General features: G+C 45.0%; 1 protein-coding gene across 1 annotated transcript in view; it reads right to left on the bottom strand.

The window, feature by feature from the left end:
• The window catches only part of CLS (cardiolipin synthase), an 85,446-nt gene that overhangs the window by 7,188 nt on the left and 57,679 nt on the right, over window positions 1-20,579 (bottom strand). The window contains exons 5-6 of the mRNA XM_080278074.1: window positions 4,229-4,358; window positions 2,843-2,928 (exon numbers count right to left, since the gene is read on the bottom strand). Coding sequence (XP_080134200.1) covers window positions 2,843-2,928; window positions 4,229-4,358 — 216 coding nt within the window. The remainder of the gene's footprint in view (window positions 1-2,842; window positions 2,929-4,228; window positions 4,359-20,579) is intronic.

Raw genomic sequence — 20,579 nt, 5'->3', positions numbered from 1 at the left:
AGAGTGCCATGGATGCAACTGTGTCAAGTTTATCTAGTAGCAGAGAAGTTATCATGCTGAGAGCAAAGCCAAAGTTGGGGCTACATGCACATGCATGAATACATCCTGCCCCGAGTGTCGAAGTCACCCATCTTTCCCACGTCATAACTCATTGATGCGACCACCTGCACTGAGGATGCTTCCATTTGCAAGAAAAAGAGTTGGTGAGCAATATGGCCTTTAATTTGTTTCCCTAACTGCTATACTTTTCCAGATATGAAGGTTTGAAGATAGGCTATTTTGGGAAATACTGTGCAGCCTCACTCTGCTGGAGACTGAGCACACAACAATGCCGGCGTGTGTGGGTTAAGATGCTGCTGCCTCCTGATAATGTCTGCAGTCACCCTTGCTACTTGGGGGACTTACAAAAGGACATGCAGATGGTGTCTTTGCCACCCTGAACCACCTCGCTCGTACAGACTTTTCCATGCTCAAGTCTATCTTCTGGTGACACTTGTTTATCTCAGGAAAAAAAACGGAGTCAAAGACTGAGTTAAATAACTTAGAACAAGACCTAGACATTGACCATGATGAGCATGTGACATAAAACGATGAAGGGATGGTGACAACATCCAAGAATGCACCTGTGATGACTGTGACAAATTTCTGGAATGCATTTACTATCAAGAATGAAGCTGACTTCCTCCGACAGGCATGGTCAGAGATCAAAGCGGCCTCAATAAATCATGCCTGGAGGCTACTTGTCCCACATCTTTGCTCACCAGCAGCAGCTGGCAACATTCAGAGGCTGGCAGAGATGGATGAAGTCACTCTCTCCATAGCCAAGGATACTGCTGATTTCTCTGATGTGACTGCAGAGGAGATTGTGAAGGCCAGGACAACTGGGGACAGAGAGACAGCACAAGATACGATTTCTAGAATAGACAAGACCGACACAGACAACCAGACTCAGGAAATATTACTTGTATCACCATCACAGACCATGGCCGTGAATAGTGAAGATCCACCAATCTGAAATGTAAGCAAAATGCTAGCAGCTTTTGACAAGTTTAAAGATCAAGTGACAATGAATGAAAACTGTAAAGGGAGAGCTCAGGAGGTTCTGGGTGCCATAGAAAACAGCCTCCATTACTACCAAGACAGGCATGCCGAGGAAGTGAACTGAAGGCATAAGACTCTAATCACCAAATTCTTTACTCCACCTCGACAAGAAAAAGATCCAAAGCCCTCACCATCAGCTGAAAATGACGACAATTGTGCATCTGTTGTGCCTGCCTTGGGCTCTGAGGGGTTCAGGACTGATGTGGAGTGTGCTGGTGGTGTGATGGAATCAGGAGGTGTGGAGGGTGCTGGGGTCGAGGCACCGTAACTGCACCCTGCCACGGAACCCCATCTCTACAAAACAACTAATCCTTTCCTGTACAGATTTTAAGGCAAGGGGCTACTGTGTGGGTTACATTTACCGTGTATATGTGTTTTATGTCCTATAATACATAGGCAAACTGGCAGACTAGGGGCCAATTGGGTGACTTTTGTAGTGGCCACCTCACCAATCAGAATTTTCCCCATCTATCTATCTATCTATCTATAGCCCGACGCCCTAATCCCGCAAAGGGTGGCCGCAGACAAAACGCCTCCAAGTCACTCTGTCACCCACCATTTGGCTACCCTCCCCCCAACTCACTCCCCCTCCCTCATATACCTCTCAACTCCATCCCTCCACCTCATCCTCGGTCTACCCCTCCCTCTCCCTCCCTCCACCTCACCTACATACACCCTCTTAGTCAGTCTTTCATTCTCCATTCTCTCCACATGTCCAAACCACCTCAGTGTATTTCTCCTAATCTTCTCAACCACATCCACATCTACCCCACAACGTTCCTTCACTTCTTCATTCGTCAACCTGACCCTCCACGTCACTCCACATGCTCCTCTCAAGTAACTCATTTCCACTGCTCTCACTCTTGACTTGTTCCCCTCTTGCAAGGTCCACGCCTCGCTTCCATACGTCAGGGTAGTGATCACAATACCATCATGCAGTGACTTCTTAACTTCCATACTCACCTCCCTATTTCTCATCACTGCTTTCAGTGTACCAACAACCTTCCTTCCCTGCTGTACCCTTTCACGTACTTCATCCCCCAAAGTTCCATCCTTACTCATCACACTACCCAAGTACTTGAATGCACTCACATTCTCCATATCCTCACCATCCAACCTCACTGCACACTCTGTGACTTCATTCCTCTCAAACACCATAACTTTACTCTTGTTTACATTAACTTTCAGTTTCCTCCTCCTACACACTGTCCCAAATTCATTCACCAAACCTTGCAACTCCCATTCATCTTCACTCAACAATACTGTATCATCAGCAAACAGCAACTCCGGAAGCTTCCAAATCTCACCCTCATTCATTAGGGCCAGCCCCACATCCACTGCCCTACCTTGCACCTCCTTTACAACCCCATCCATATATATATTAAACAGCCATGGAGACATCACACACCCCTGTTTCAGTCCCACATTGAGATCAAAGCGCAAAATTTCTAGAAAGCAAGATCTTCTACCACCCAAATTCACGCATATTAAGTGAATGGACTGTACTTTCTTCACTAACTGCCTTACTTTAACAACTTCCTCAAAATTGACCCTAAAGAAAAAATAAATAAATAAATAAACAAAAAAGTACTGTATAGGTCTAATTCCACACAGAAAGAAATTACTGACAACACGTACCCTGACCTGAACCAGTTGAACAGGCTTAACTCTAATCAGTATAAAGCACACAGAATATGACTAACAGTAACAAGAAGGTCAGTGATAAGGTAATGTGACTGACCGGAGGGGGCAGGCTTCTGTAGCGCACAAATGAGGCTCCTCCAATGATCAGCACGTCTCGGTAGATGATCAAGCCCGTCAACGGCACTGCAGGAGCCAATTGCATTTTATCATACTGTCTGGTATCTAACATCACCCTAACCCAGAGGTCGGCAACCTTAGGCTCAGGAGTCTTATGCGGCTCTTTTAGGACACTTTTTGCGGCTCCAGGAGCTTCATATATAATCACTTATTCTTTCAGAACGAAGGCATCAAAATAACACATGCAAGGCAACATTAGATTTTTAATTCAACTTTGAAAAGATCCACAGGCATCAATCATTATGATTTCTAGAAGTGCAAGCCACATGTCCTTCCTAAGCTGAACTTATAGAGAGAGAGAGAGAGAGAGAAAGAGAGAGAGAGAGATTCGCTTTGTGAATATATGCAAATCGAACAATATCACCGTAATGTTTTGTTTAGATTTAGAAGTACTGTAGATTTCGATTTATGAGACAATTTTTTGTATCGTGGCTCCAAGAGTACTGAATTTTTATGAAACTTCAAAATAAATGGCTCCTCTAGCTTTAAGGGTTGCTGACCTCTGCCCTAACCCTTGCACCAAGGGGAGCATCAAATGATATAAACACTTTCCCTCTTCCCCCCCCCCCCTCCATTTTCTTCATTACATATGGTGGTTCTATTGATATCCCAGTTGGTCATGGCTGAGTCATTGAACAGTAAGTCTCAGAGACCCTCTGGTCTCTAATATCTGCCCCTCCCACCCACCAGCAGAAATAGCCAAGTTATTATACTAAACTTGTCGTCACAGTAAGCTGAAGAATACTACAGAGAAATTCTTGGTGTCTATTAGCATATGGAAAAATGTAGCTTTTAATTATGTTCTTAGTTTTGTACAGCACCCCTTCCATTAAATGAAAGAAAACAAGCTAAAGAGAGGTGTAAACTGTGAATTTGCCTGCTGTTTAAGGGTTATGGTACCAAGTGTAGGCATATCTATTATCTAAAATAATTCTTTCTGTATGATATCTTTTCTAACTGAATAAAACCATCTGGAGGCAGCAAGAATATAGGAAAATTCACTGTACTGAAAAGATTCAGAAAGACTGTTTCTAACACCATAAGTACAAGAGAGATTTTCTTAGCTGAATAAAATCATATGCAGAAAGCCAGAACAAAATAAAATAAATCACACTAATACAGTTAATATAATGAGCTCTGATTTATCATAGTAACCTATTTTGATGCTACTGGTGTTTATGACTGACCTTTCATCAACATATTAATGATATAGAGGGGATATCTGCACAAATACAGTACATTAACAGCTAACTTACAGTGCAGTATACACCCTTCCTCCCTCCCTCTCTCTACACCAATAACTCACATGGAATGAGTCCAACATATGTAAGGGACAGGAAAAGCATGGCCACCAGCACCTTGTCAGCAAGAGGATCCAGGAAGCTGCCTAGGTTGGAAGCTTGGCTAGGGAATGTCCGGGCAATCCATCCATCCAGCTGTTGAATAACCCTCTGTATTATGAAAATACCAATAAGGCAGGTACACGTACAATACTTAACATTGAGAGCAATCCAGGACCCACCAACAATTTCAACAAATACATATGTCCAACATGCTCTAAACCTATCATGTCGTGCCGACAGACATAAGGTTCAGTTCAATGCAAATCCTGCAAGAACTGGACCCATTACACCTGCACAACACTTGCATCCAGACAACATTGCACAAACACCTGGACCTGCTCCCTATGCTCCTTCCCCCCACCCACTAACCCCCCCACCAACCCTACTCCTACTTCCTCCACACCTCCTCAACCTAACCCACCGATCCTTCCTTCACCATCCAATCCTCCAACCCCTCCCATTCCACCCCATCCTAATCCACCCCAACCCTTACCTCCACCACAACCTTCTCCTACCCCTTCCCCTCCACCCACACCACCACCTCTCCCCCGTGCTACAGCAGCCAACACACATCGCGCACACAACATAAAACATCTTTCAATTAAACATAGATGGCATAAACACCAAAAAACAAGAACTCACACAATTCATCAAACAACAAAACATAAACATTGCCATCTTACAAGATACAAAACTAAACAGAACACAAAAAACACCTACATTTCATAATTTCACCACCATTCGACACGACCAGGCTGACAACAGTGGTGGTAGACTCATCACCCTGGTACACACATCCATTAACTTCTCAGATTCCAGTGCACACACAAAGTCACTTCTCCCCCTACATGACACCAAAACTGAAATACAATCAATTAATATATGCACTGGTAACAAATCACACATAACAATCGCCAACACATACATTCCCCCCCAATCGTCCCCCACAGTACCACACAATTACTCTCCACAAATACACAACATCACTAATATGCCCAATGTCATCCTGGGTGGTGATTTCAACGCCAAGGCGTCGGTCTGGCATGTAAGCAATCCTGACACAGATAGAGGGCTGGTACTACAATCCCAGACAGATCATCATCTCATACTGAATAATCTACATCAACATACCCATATCCTACACCAAGCCCTCTACCTCCCATCATCCCCAGACATCACCTTCTGTTCCCCAAACCTCGCCCCCACAACATCCTGGAGAGTGGACAAAACCATTGGATCTGATCACCTCCCAATTATCATCACTACCAAAACCAGCATCACCCCAGCTGGCCACAGACACACATACACTAATTATACGACAGCCAACTGGGAGGCCTTCATAACTAAAACAGAACATTTCAAAACATTAAACAGTACAACCATCACAAACATCAACACCGCTGTGCACACTTTCAATACAATTATACAAAATGCAAACAAAAGACATATCCCTAGAGGCAACAGAAAGAGACACAACCCCAACTTCACACCAGAAATTAAAGGCCTCATCAGACAATGGGACACACTACGACACTCTCCAACACCTCATATGCAAGACACCGTACAATAAATACAAGAACTCAACACTCAAATAAACAATAAAATATCAGAACAGCAAACACTAAACTGGAAAAATTATCTCCACACACTTGACCACAAAACAAACATCAGCAAACTCTACAAAACACTAAACAGCATCACACATTCCAACCGTAACACTACACAATCACATGCTGCCATCACAACAACAGACACCATACCTTCAAACAAACAACAAGCAAACACTCTCATCAATCACTTTTCACATGTCAGCCATCTAAACCCCCATCACAACATCTGACGTATTATCCGACATAGGAGAGAGTTTCCCACAGACCCAAACTACGTACCTTTCACTTACAACCATACGAAGCACATCATCAGCAACCTTGAGCATTCATCTGCGTGTGGACCAGACAACATAAGCAACATTCACCTCAAACACCTTGGACCACAAGGCATACAAGCACTCACCAACATATCAAACTACAGCTACTCACACAACACAGTACCCAACATCTGGAAGCATGGCATTATCATCACTATCCCTAAACCCAAAAAGACCCCACGTTACCTTCCTCACACCACCCCATCACACTCCACTGTACCCCCTCTTAAGCCACTGAATGACTGGTACTACAATTTGTTACATCTCACACACCCCTAGGCCCATCACAACATGGCTTTAGGTCGCTGCACTCCACAAACACCCTTCTTACAGACCTTAGACAGAGTTTTTGATGGCATGAATTCAGTTGGGCCACCACACAGAACACTCCTAGTCACACTAGACATCAGCAAAGCTTTTGATGCCATCCCCTGCCACAACCTCACAAACAAAATACGCAACACAAACATGCACAATAACACAAAAAGATGGCTGGCAAACTACTTAGCAGGCAAATGTGCACATATAACATTTGTGGTCAGTCTTCGAACATCAGAAACTTCACAAATGGGGTCCTCCAAGGATCTGTTTTGTCCCCTACACTCTTTAACCTACACATGCACGACATACCCACACCCCACACACCACAGATACACAATAGCTTCCTATGCAGATGATATAACACACACATGTACACACCAAAATGCAAACACAGCTGCACACATCCTCCAACCTTACCTCAACACACTACACAAATGGTTCACAACAAACAGGATCAAAATAGCCCTAACCAAATGTACAGTGACCCTTCTCACAAACTGGACAGCAGAGCACAGTCACATTCCACACCTCACCATAAACAACACTCCCCTATCACACACACACTCACAAAATCCTTGGTGTAACATACATCAGTGTCTTTTAAACAACACATCACAAACATTAAAAATAAAATAACAAGACTCAATGCCCTGAGGTCACTTGCCCACACAACATTTGGACACAACAAAGTAACCACCACCACAGTATACAAACAATATATACGTTCAGTGATGAATTATGCAAGCCCTGCTTGGGCTCCTAACCTCGCTAAAACACACTACAACACTCTACAGACCATCCAGAACAAGGCCCTAAAAATAATCACAGGCTGCACAGCTACTACACCCACAGACCACCGACACCAAGAAACCAAAGTCCTCAAAGTCAAGCATCACCTAGACATGAGAGGCACCCAAATTCTCGCTGCAGCCTCCACAAGCCCATAACATCCACTACACTACATGGCAACACACCCACACACACCAAGGAACATCAAAACAACACCCAGCACACGATATCATACACAAATACTGTCATCTCTCCCCCTTTGCCCTCCTCAGACCAGCTTCCAGAAGCATATCCATACTCAAATCACTCGCCGCTCCATTCAGTCACTTAACCCGGTAACTGCCCAAGGCGGTTTTTTGGAGGTGTCCGTGGTTTGCAAACATAGGGATAAAAATGAAATTTCCCAAAGGCCAAATTTTGTCTTCGGAATTGAGAGAACACGTGCCAAAGTATATCCATCCATCCATTAATCATCCAAACCTACGTTGCCCCATGAGGAGCGTAAGAGCCCGGGGCTAGGCAAGTTGGTCCTGACATTTAAGATGAGAGCGACCAGCCTCACTCATTTTTGAGTGGCATTATGTAAGCAATAACCCCAACCACTCCTTGGATATAAACCTTCACTGGCTAAATCCGACTGGAGTGCTGCAATTACCCACTAAACCACCAGGCGCCATAATTTGGTTGTATGGTTACCACAAAGCGTAGTAAATGGTTTCCTGGTGAACAGGAAACCATTTGGCCTGTCACTCAGTGTAGAGTCACCCATAGGCAGAAGGAACAGGAAAGAATGAAGGAAAGAAAGACAAAAGAGGGAGTGTAAAGTCACACAGTAACGAAATATTATCCCAATACTGTATTTACCTTGGTAAAGCCATGGATGAACATCAAAGTGTCTGATTCCCTATTGGAATGTATGGTTTTCGTTTTCTTTTTCGGTTTCAGTTTCGGTTTTGAAGGCTCAAACATGCTTGCATGGGTCAGCCTTGCTCACCATGGCACTATATCCGAAATTCACCAGCGCAGCCAGGGCTGTATTGAGCAGTTGCACTTGGAACAGCCCAGGCTGTATAGAGCAGTTAACGGGTTACAGACAACACACAGCTGCATGCACGGCCTCTTGATATCCACCACTCTGAATCCTATCTCCCTTGTGAGGACAGGGTCCACTTGGCCAGGCTGAGATGTGGGCATCATCCAGCCCTCTTAAGTTACCAGAAGAGGCTGGACAACTCCGTTGTTGATGCCTGTCCAGAATGCAACACAGCACCCCATACTATTAACCCCATCTTTACCGGAAATGTGTTGCGTGTAACGTGCATGTCACAATTTCATGCACATGTGCCCTACCAGGTCTGCCCCCTGTGACATGAATATGATTCAGTTATAACCTGTGTGTGTACAGGGCTCCCAAGGACTCGGTTTATGGGTAATGTGCATCCACATGGTGGTAGTTGTGTCTGTGTTTGTAAACAAAGAGCTCCAGCCCCTGGTGGTGCGATCCATATGTCAATGAAATGTCATGAACTTCGACCACTCACGTACTGCCAATTCTGTGATGCAATTTCTACACCCCAATCATAATATTTCATTTATATTTACCAAATTAACACCCCATATATTTGGCAACACATGCCTCCCAGGACTATATATATCAGTCACTGGCTTCCCTCAAATTCAGTACCACTTGCATTGTGTGAGGGGAGCATACTGTGTGATTCATTACGCAACTATGGAGCAGCTACCACCGTCTGATAGCAAGGGTGAATATGACGGTGGGTGAGTGAGTGATTTTGAGTTCTCTGATGATTCAATGGAAGGTGGTGATACTGAATTTGACCCAGACAATGTTAGCGAAGTTGAAACTAAGAGTAGTGATGACGCGAGTATTGAGACGTTGTCTGCGGTCAGTGACTTGTCACGTAGCCCCCCTCCCTCCCCAACCAGTGCAGTTGCCAGCACAACCACACACTTTGCACTTCTTTCTGACCCTTTTTCTGACACCAGACATAACCCTCTCCCTACATGTGACATTGATTTTCCTGATGTACATCCAAGTATTATTCTATAACATCAAAGCCATCCTATGAGTGTCCTTGACTGTTTTCAGATACATATGGGGAAAGATATGATTGCTGCTCTATGTCTCTGGACAAATACACGTGCTGCATATTTTTTCCGAGACAACCCCAATGTAAGTCGTAAGACATTTATAGGTAAAAAGAGATCAGATGTTACAGAGGAAGAAATGTATACTGTACTTTCATTTCACTGCAGCTACTTATGGGAGTAACACATTTATCCCAAGATATCAGACTGCTGGAGTACATCAGTTTTGTGCCAGGGACCACCTGTTTTTGAAGCTGTAATGAGTTGTAACAGATTCTCTCAGATTCTTAGATTTATAAGATTTTCACACCCTGATGATGCTAAGCCTAGGGTCCCCATGATAAGACTTAGTACATATTTCCAGTTGCTACGTGTCAAGTGCGTGGAATATTTCTCTGCAGGTGAAGACCTTGTTGTGGACGAGTCACTGATTTTGTTCAAAGGTAGATTACACTTTAGACAGTTCATAAAAACAAAACGCAAGAGCTTTGGTCTGAAACTTTATGCACTGTGTCCTAGTTCTAGTAATGCAAGGGGTTACACATGGAATTTTTGTTTATATACACCTGCCACATATGAGGAGATGAGGCAAGACCCACAGCTTGCTGTTCTCAGCAAGTCTGAGTGTGTGCCAGTATACCTGATGCAACCACTTCTAAATAAGGGGAGGCATGTTGTCTTAGACAAGTGGTACTCTTCCCTTCATCTGGCAGAATATTTATTGACCAAGAACACTCTTACTACTGGGACCATTCGGCCAAACAGAGGTGTGCCTGATGTTATCTCAAGCCAGAAAATTCAGAAAAAGCAGGGTGTATTTGGGTGAAAAGAGGATATTCTGATTGTCAAATTTTGTGATAGAAGATTGGTCCATGTTACCACAACCAAGTACAAAGCAGGGTACAAAGAACAAACACATCATGTTAGAGGAGGGAGCAGGGAGATGCTGCAGAAACCCCTGCCTATTTATCACTACAATGAACAAATGGGTGCAGTTGATATGGTTGATCAGCTGTTAGAACCACATGATCCAACCAGAAAATCTTACGTATGGTTCAAGAAAATTGGAGTACACATGATGTCTAGAATTGTACTCAATGCTAGAGTAATATATCAGAACTTACATCAGCGTAACATTGGGTGCAGTGATTTCATAAAACTTCTTGTTCATGAGATGTTACAAGAGTACAGTCTGGGGTATGCCAGCTTGTGTGTGGCATGGGAAGAACAACTTCCCAAGAAAAAACCTAGACCCCCACCCCCACCGCTAGCATCAGGTGCATGACCACCACCGCCGGCAACAGGTGCACCACCCCGAACGCCAGTAGCAGGTGCACAACCCAGCACCTCTGGAGCTTCAGCCACACCTCTGGTTCATGGACTAATGACAATACTGAGCATAGCAAACACACGTAGGCCACGTAGACGGTGCAGGATCTGTACTACTAAGGGTAAGAATAAGTGGACAAGAAAATACTGCCCTCCCTGCAAAGATTTACCTGGGTTATGTTCTCCTGAACATTACCAGGTGTATCAAAGCCAGTAGCAAACTGTTGTGCGTAAGGTGTATCGTGTGTGTGTGTGTGTGTGTGTGTGTGTGTGTGTGTGTTTTTTTAAATGTGACCGACTCTGGGCATAGGCTTCACAGCCTGATTTCAAGGCCCAGTAGTCCTCCTACGTACCGCACACCTCTACATGTCACCACTTCGGCGCTAACACCCATCATCCATACTGAATACATGCTAGGGCTGTCTCATATAGGACTGATGTATTGGTATTAGCGGGGGTATTTTTACGACATGTCGGCGGGTCTTCTGGTAGATCAGTAAAGTTTGATTTAATGAAATTCAAATCCTTAAACTGTTCCCTGCCTCAGCGGGATTTGAACCCGGGTCCGTCAGGACTGCAGGCCAACTCTCTATCGATTGTATGGTGTGAATGTATACAGTATAGTGATTGGTGTGCATTGTGAATGGAATGGAATGGAATATGAAGTTTAGGCCAAAGGCCAAGCACTGGGACCTGATAGGTCATTCAGCGCTTTGATGAGTGAGATATGAAAGACGATAGTTTAAAAGAATGAGTATAAAAATTGAGAAAACTACTACACAATAACCATGCAACTAAAATCGTAGGTAAAATGAAAACAGATGTTGTCAGCAAGCCCTAAAACATAACTATGACAACACCAATCACAGCTTGCAGTATAGCCCTGTCTCCTTTAAAAATGCCATAAGGCTAGAAACATTTGCCCTATTACCTAAAACAGCTGATAGGGATCCCCTATTTGTTAAAAATTTTGCCCGAGAGCGGGCATAGGTCGGACATTCCAATAAGAAATGCCTGCAAGTTATTGTGACTTGACAGATGTCACACTGCGGTGGGACCCCACGGTCCAAAAGGAACCCATGAGTCAAACGTGTATGGCCAATTCGCAGCCTAGTCAACCTCGCCTCAAAACCCCGACAAGCCTGAGAAGAGGATGACCAGGCATAAACCGATGGCCGAATCTCTTTATACTTCGTGTTATTGGCCAGGGAGGGGGAAGCCCATCTCGCCTGCCACTCAGACCAAACAAAGTTACGGATAACGGTCTTCAAATCAGAATAGGGAACCTTATTATACCCAACAGAAGGAAGAGAACATGCCGATTTTGCCTCTTTGTCAGCAAATTCGTTCCAATAGAGATTAACATGTGACGGTATCCAGCAGAATGAAACAAATTTATACTTTGTAGCCAGGTGCCAAAGCCAAGACTGAATCTTCCTTATTATAGGGTGGAATGTGTTAAACTGCTTAATGGCGGTCAAGCTTCCATAGGAGTCTGAATATATTGTAAATGACTTTCCTGGCATTGAGTAAGCCTCTTCAAGAGCCTTCTCAATAGCAGTTAGTTCAGCAGTGAGAACAGACGCATTATTAGAAAGCCGTCCAAGACGTACACCCCCTTCATGGACGACAGCACAGCCTACACCAAGGGGTGACTTTGAGCCATCAGTATACAACTTTACTGAGTCTCTGTGGAGAAGGTCATGACGCAAAAACTTCGATTTAGTTTCTTCATTAGAAAGGATTTTTCTACGTATGGTTTTGGGACACACATTAGGTTCTGGAATTAGCCAAGGAGGGAGACTGCTGTAGCTTACTGGTTCAATTTTTTGCTCCCTCAGTGATGCGGCACCCACAGGAAGCATGCGAATCTGGAATGGTATAGAGGCTCTAGGACCACAGAACTTAGACTGGTCACACTGCAACAGAACATCAACACAAGGATTGGTGTAACGATTGCTCTTAATTCGTGCAATGTAGCGAAGCCCTAACTCATGCCTGCGTAAGTCCAGAGGAAGCTGGTCTGTATCTACATATAAACTCTCCACAGGGGAAGTGCGGTACGCACCCGAGCACAGTCGTAGTCCCGTATTGTGGAGCACATCAAGTTCATGAAGTTTGGTCTTACATGCAGAGGAATAAATTTGGCATGCGTGGTCAATCTGTGACCGGCACAAAGAGTTATAGAGCCTGAGAAGGGAGTTCCTATCAGCACCCCAATCAAAACCAGAAACCACCCTAAGGATATTTAATGATTTCTTGACTTTAAGCTTCAGATAATCAATGTGCTGTGACCAGGAGAGACGTGAGTCAAAGATCATACCCAGAAACTTAACCTCCTTCTCAAAAGGGATGATGTCGTTGTTTAACTTTAAGTGTGGGACAACCTCCTGGTGTGTGCTTCTGGTGAAGCGGACTGCAACAGTCTTGGAAGGTGAAAAGCAAAAACCATTATCATCAGCCCAACGACAAATAGTGTATATGGACTTCTGCAGGTGATGACTAATCTCAACTGCGTCGTAGCCAGACACACAAATTGCCAAATCATCAGCATACAGGGAGCCCAACACAGGGCGGGAAATCTGATCGAGAACTCCATTGATAGCCACAGCGAAACAGATGACACTAAGAATGCTGCCTTGGGGAACACCCTCCTCTTGCCTATAAGGGCTGGATACAACATTTCCGACACGAACCTTAATGTAACGTTCCGACAAGAAGGAACGGATAAAGCGAAACATATTTCCCTCTATGCCATATCGAGACAGCTGAAGAAGGATACTAGTGTGCCTGGTTGTGTCATACACCTTCTCGAGGTCAAAGAACACCCCAATAGTCTGACAATGGCTGGCAAAGCTTTGCTGGATTTTATTTGAGAGGATCAGGAGGGGGTCTAATGTCGAACGGTTCTTCCAAAACCCAAATTGGTAAGGAAAAAGCAGCTTTTCGGATTCTAAGTACCACACTAACCTTGCATTAACTAGCTTTTCCATCATCTTACAAACACAGCTGGTCAATGCGATAGGCCTATAGGTGGTGGCCAAAAGGGGATTTTTGTTTGGCTTGCTGGTGGGAATGATGAGGGAAACTCTCCAACTGGCAGGAAAAATGCCCGTTTCCCAAATTTTGTTAATGATCTTTAGGAGGAACTTCGTAGCCATAACAGGCAAATTTGTAAGCATTGAATAGAGGATGTTGTCCTCACCTGGAGATGTAGAGGTAGTCGATGACAGAACGTCTTCTAGTTCCCGAAGTGTGAATGGAGCATTATAGGCAGTGTTGGAAGAAGATGGAGAAGGTGGAGGCATGTCAGGAATACCATTCCCTGATATTCGAGAGGACTTGGAGACATCAGCAAAATGCCTCCCTAAGGTCTCTGCAACCTCAGCAGGATCAGTGATGAGGTTGTCACCTATTTTCAATGTCGGGTTGGGAGATGGGATAAATTTGCCTGAAAGCTTTCTAATTTTCCTCCATATAACCTTAGAGGGAGTCTTGGAATTAATGCCGTTGATGTAAGATATCCAGGAGTCCCGCTTGGCCTTTCGAAAGTAGCGACGCTGCTTTGCCATGGCACGTTGGTAAATTTGGCGCGTAGCAGCTGAGGCTCTGGTCTTATAACGACGATAGCACTTTCTCGTAATTTTCCTTAGTATGGCACAGGTTTTATTCCACCAGGGGACCGCAGGTCGACGCGGTTTACCTTTCGACATAGGGATGGCCACACGGGCACTGCCCATAATCACAGCAACAAAGTAATCATAGGCTTCCAAGTGACTACAGAAGGACTCGAAAGGCCTAGCCAGGAGTATACCGTTTTTGTAATTCAACCAATCAGCCTCCCGCTCCCTCCACCTAGGAGAAGAATGAGCAGGAACATTTTTCACACACTTTAGATGGATTGGGTAATGGTCGCTTCCATTCAGAAAAGGATTTACTGACCAACGAAAATCCATCAGGATGGAGGGAGAACACAAGCTCAAGTCAACAGCGGAGGAGGCTCCACTACAGACATTGTGGTAAGTCATAGAGCCATCATTGTAAAATGAGATATTATGTGATTGGAGTATGTCATCTATACAGTAATCCTCCCACCAGCATCCAAAATTGTACCACCCCATAGCGGATTATGGGCGTTAAAGTCTCCAAGAAGGAGAAAGGGGACAGGAAGCTGACGAATTAAGTCTTCAATGTCATGTTCACTGAAACCACCACCAGGTGGAAGATACAAGGAGCACACCGTGAGCGAATATTCCAATACAACTGTAATAGCAATGGCTTGAAGAGTTGTCTGCAACTGAACAGAAGAGTGCTGCAAGGACCTGTGAACAATTATTGCTGTACCCCCATGCGCACGATTTCCTGGCGGAGGGGGAGACCCGTGAAAGGCATAATTCAATCCAGGATTGTATACCTCAATGCCCAACATGGTCTCCTGGAGACAAACGATACCTGGATCAAATTCATGTATCAGAACTTTTAGTTGCTCAGACCTAGAGCGAAGACCCTTACAATTCCACTGCAAGATGTCAGAATGGAAAATTACCTATTAATGTCGGAAGCCCCAACCTTTCCTTTGTTCGGTTGGGAAGATGAAGGCGCACGTTTGGTATCAGTGTGCAATGGCAGACGATGGCTCCTCACGGACTTGTCAACAACAGATTTGGTGACTGGGATCTTAGAAGTTACAGATGAAACTTCCACTGGAGGAACTTGAAGTTGACTATTTAGTGTGGGGTTTTGGGGGAGTCGAAGAATTGTACTTCCCGGTGCCAACTTTACTTGGTATGTCAACAGTTTTGCGGGAATGCTGGGACCCTGACGAGCCTCCAGAGGGGAGACCGGCACTCGTTCTAAAGTACCTGGTGCAGTAGCCGGAACTCGCACACGGGACTCCGAAGAAAAGGTAGACCTAGCAGCGTTTAATTTATTCTCTCGATTAGGGGCACGTTTCATATATGAATAGGGTGTCTTCTGCTGATGGCCATCTGATACTCCCAGAGGAATCTTGCTAGGTGGAACATTCATTGAGTCAAGAGACTCAGTAGACCCTCGGGGACGTTTCTGGTGTGACTGAGATGAAAAACTTGGAGATTGCTTAGTCGGAGAACGTATATGTGTGATTGCCTTTGTAGACTCTGAGGACTCAACAGAGGGGGCAGCTGATGATTCAGGAGAAACAACTGCCGGGCTAGGACGAATGCCTGTTAAGTCAATCGTTTCACATGTACGTCCAAGGTGCTTCTGATGCGATGTAAATATTTTAGGTGTTCTTGTTGGAGAATCCATGGGGACACGGACTTCTACGGCATGAACTCTTGTAGTTAATGTTTCCGGTCTTTCAGATGAGGATGATGTGGAGGGCCTATCTGACACGGTTGACAGAACGGAAAACTTATTCCGGACAGGAATATAAGAAGCAATTGGAAGAGAGCAGGAAGAAACTTTTGTTGGTTGAGGAAGGTGAGAAGGTGCTGAAGCCGAACCAGATGTGGAGTTGGAAGAATTAGGGCAGAGGGAGGAGGCAAATGTCTTAGCCCCACCATCCTTCTCTTGTCGAAACAGAAGTTCCCGTCTGGCACTACCCAGGCTAATGAACTGTGAGTTAGCCAACTGAAGAATATCCTGCTCAAGGCAGTACCTCCTACATTGTCGAGAACTTAGGGAATGAGCCTCCCTGCAGTAAAAACAATAGGGATCCAACTCACACTCAATAGTAGGATGTGAGTCCAGGGCAGAGCAATGACCGCACCGGGGACGATTTGTACAGTTCTTCCTCCCGTGACCAAACTCATAACATGAGTAACACTGCAGGGGACGGTCAACAAAAGGTTTTACTTGAAGGGACAGAGGGCCAATTTTAACACGATCTGGGAGATAAGGACCATAAAAGGTGAAGACGATCATGTTACTATTTCCTCTGATCTTCGATACTTGCTGGACATTATCAGGGCACAAATCAAGAATGTCATCTTCTGAAAAAGCATACAAATCCTGATTATAGACACGCCCTTTGCTGCAATTGAATGTTCGATGAGGTTTGATGGTCTCAAAGAGGCCATTAGAAGGGCAAGGTAGATGGAGAAGCATCATGGCCTGTGTCAGATCCTTTGCTCGAACTAACACACCTTTACCATACTTCTTGAGGTTGCCCTCAGGAAGCACTCCAATTTCTTTCTCTAGATACCTAGCAGCGTGGATGAAGTTTCCTCTCCCTTCTCTATAATATGCCACAAACCAGTAAGGTGTGGGGGCGTGGCGCACCTTAGGAACTCGCTCTTCAGCATCATCAAAGATGTTGGGGCAATAGTCATTTTCACAATCCATTACGTTATTTGATCGGATCAGCTCAACAGTACAGTTGGCCTCCCCTAGAGAAAGAGAATTCCTTGCCTCAAAAGCGGCTTTGGCAGCGCTGCCAGAAGTAAAGGTCACGTAACACCGATTGGACCTACAATCATCATCATATCTTAGACGGATACGAGCAACTGTTCCAAATGGTTTGAAGAGAGAGTGAATGGCATGGTAGGAAAGAGATGTAAACACATCAATCAGCTTAAGCGTATCCAGATTATAAGAAATCTCAGAAGACTTGATAGGTGACTCGCAGGGTCTACCAGCATCATAAGTAGCAGCAGCAGGAGTGCGAGCTCCAGCCTGCACTTGCAAAGAACCACCATCACGACCAGAGGGTGACGTCTCGAGGGTCTGGTCGACCTCCCCTCGAGGACCAATTGTATTTTTAGTGTTGATATCCATATATAATGGGTTGATAATAAATGGCTGCAGGGGCCAGGAGCAACCACCTACCGGGAATACGAGGGGACCGAGCGCTGGCCACCGCGAGCGGGGTACCTCGTCCCCATGGGGGCTTCTCGGTTTAAGAAGAAACCCCACATGATCTGAAAGTTTGCCCACGGAGGAGCTAAGACCCCCTTCCCCAGCGCATCCCAGCCCAGACACCCAACCATCCAACACAGGACAACCCCAGAAGGTGATCCCTCTGGCGGGCGGCACTGTTGACCCACACTGGCAGCCTAACTCCAGGAACCATTTAGTCTGGTCTCTCACTGACGACCTTACTAGCATGGGTAGCCCTCTCCCCCCAAGAGGAGCGGAGCAGGGGCCGAAGCCCCCTCTAGCCTCGCTCGCCAGGTCACAGGGACACGCAAGCCCCCCCACCACGACTAGGCGGTTCCCACAAGGGGGGTATAGTGAATGGTGTATGGTCTGTATAGTGAATGGTATATGGAGTGTATGATGAATGGTGTATGGTGTGTACAGTATGGTTTGGTGTGTAATGTGTATATGATTTATGATGAATATGGTTTATGGTGTGTATAGCATATAGTGTATGGCATGTATAGTGTAGTCCCCTTCCCCAATTTTTTCCTTTTTTTTTTTTTTAATCTACTTTACCATTCCTTTTATCACACATCCCACTTCTTTCTTTAGTTCTTATGCTTCCTAAAGACATACACTTCACATGACACAAAGACCACTGTACCCACATATCACTGTAACACACTAACATATAATACATCATTCGAAAATCTCTACAGTCTGGCCTGGCCTTACTTGGGGGTGCGCCGCAAGTTCTCGGCATTTTCGGCCACACAAGACCATCCAGTTTTATCGTTACAGCATCATCCTTTGCAAGGTAAATAAATATATCATTATTCTATGCATGCTGTGATTTTCAGGCTAATACATACAGTACTCGTCAGAAGTATTCAGCGTTGTCCGCCAGGCGCGCAATACTTATAGCCCAAAAAGAATCACCCATTTTTGGGGGTAAGAATTGAGCCACAAGTTTGAGCTCCGAGCATGACGTCACGGTAGCCTGAGGCCTTCCGACGCGCTGGTTGGTTCCCGCGTCAGTCGCACACGGGCTGCCTGAGAGAGAGGAACTCCGCCGAGTGTCCCTCTCAAATTGCGCCATTTTTTACAGAGTGTCCCGCAGTGTTTTGGCCTTCAAAACTTTGTTATGGCACCTACCCATGAACTATCGAGTGAAATCATATCCCAGATCATTGCTCTAAAGGAGGCAGACCACCAGACAAAGGAAATTAGTGAATTGGTTGGTGTGGCACGATCGACAGTGCGTCGTTGGTGTGCACGGTTTCGGGAGGAAAACAGTGGTGAAGTTCCCACAAAGAAACCGCGGTCTGGTAGGCCTAGGAAAACTTCCCCAAGGTCTGTTAATGTTTTAAAACGTGCAGTGGAGTTTAATCCTCGTGTGAGTGCAAGGAAAATTAAGGAGAGCAACCCGGAAGTGTTTGGTGAGGTGTCAGTGAGAACAGTGTCTCGTAGGGTGCATGAGCTTGGTTACACAAGTCACAGGCCTGTGAAAAAGCCTCTTCTTTCTAGCAGCCAGAGAATTCGTAGGCTTGCCTTTGCTAATAAATATCTAAACTGGGGTGAGGAGCAATGGTTGTCAGTGTTGTGGTCTGATGAGGCAACGTTTAGTGTTACCTGTAACAGAGGAGCACGTGTGTGTCGACGCAAAGGTAGTGACCCACTTGACCCACGGTATGTAGAAAGCACAGTTAAACATCCTGATTCACTCATGGTATGGGGTTGTTTCTCAGGGAAGGGTTTGGAGAAGCTTGTTGTACTTCCGAAGAACCTCAGAGTGAATCAGGATGTTTACCTGGAGCTTCTATGTGATCATTTACCAGACTCCTTCGAGCTAACAGGTGCACAAGTGTTTCAGCAGGACAGTGCACCTGCTCACAAGGCCAAATCGGTCACCAATTGGCTTCGTGACTGCGAGGTATCATTCATGACAGACTGGCCAGGAAATAGCCCAGACCTCAACCCGATTGAAAACCTCTGGTACCTCGTAAAGAAGAGTCTCCAAGGGAAGGACGTGAGCTCTCTGCCTAAGCTGGAAGCCGCCATTCGTGACTCCTGGGACAAAATACCCCTCCAGCACCTCAGGAGCCTCGCCCTTTCACTTCCAAGACATCTCAGGTCCGTGAAGAAACGTAAAGGCTACCCTACGAAGCACTAAAGGTAAATAAAACGCATTATTTATATGTTTTTTCAATGTTGAAAGGTTTGTTTCTCAGGAGGGACGCAGGGCGCTCCATACTTCTGACGAGCACTGTATATCACTTACCTGAGTATAAATGTTTTAGTGCAACATAAGTGAATTAAAGTAAAAATTATTTTATTTTATTTTTTATTTACTCACATGATATCATGTAGGGTTTATGTGATAGAAAATATAAAAGTAAATAACTGTGTGAATAGGGTAGGTGTGGCAATAAGATGAAGACTACCCTTCGTATGATGCAGATGAATGAGTGGGGGGTCGGTGCAGCAGGGGAACGTCTTGTTTACATTTGGTTGGGGAGTCGGTAATGATGGGGTTAAGAACATTATGGAAGACTGCATTGCACACAATCACCTACGCCAAAAACACAACATACACTCCTTGAGAGGTCTGTGGGAAAGCCCGGTCTCGGTCATGGCCTTCCTTAGGGACTCCGGGCTGTTCAGCCAGACAGCCTAGGGAACAACAACTACTACTACTACTACAGTACTTAGCAATATCTAAAAAAGTATCCTTATTTTTCTGCTTTTAAATCTGAAAACAATGCATGAAATTTTGCAAATATTCTCCAGTGATTTCTTACCCCTGGGGGTAGGGGGGTTTCAAGAATACTTCCACGGTATCCCTGCTTGTCGTACGAGGTGACTAAAAGGGTTGGTGGTGGGTTAGTGCCCCTCCCCGTAAGACGAACTAATTAAACAAGCAAATAAAGCACCTCGGACCAGGACAGACCATACGTTGACGACTAAGGAATGGACAAAGGACATTCTGAGGGTGG

The sequence above is a fragment of the Coenobita brevimanus genome, chromosome 72 (assembly GCF_032717465.1).
Source record: "Coenobita brevimanus isolate Jiangsu-jjx chromosome 72, ASM3271746v2, whole genome shotgun sequence".
NCBI lineage: Eukaryota > Metazoa > Arthropoda > Malacostraca > Decapoda > Coenobitidae > Coenobita > Coenobita brevimanus.
The sequence above is the reverse complement of the archived record's forward strand: the minus strand, read 5'-3'. Positions and strand labels throughout refer to the sequence as shown.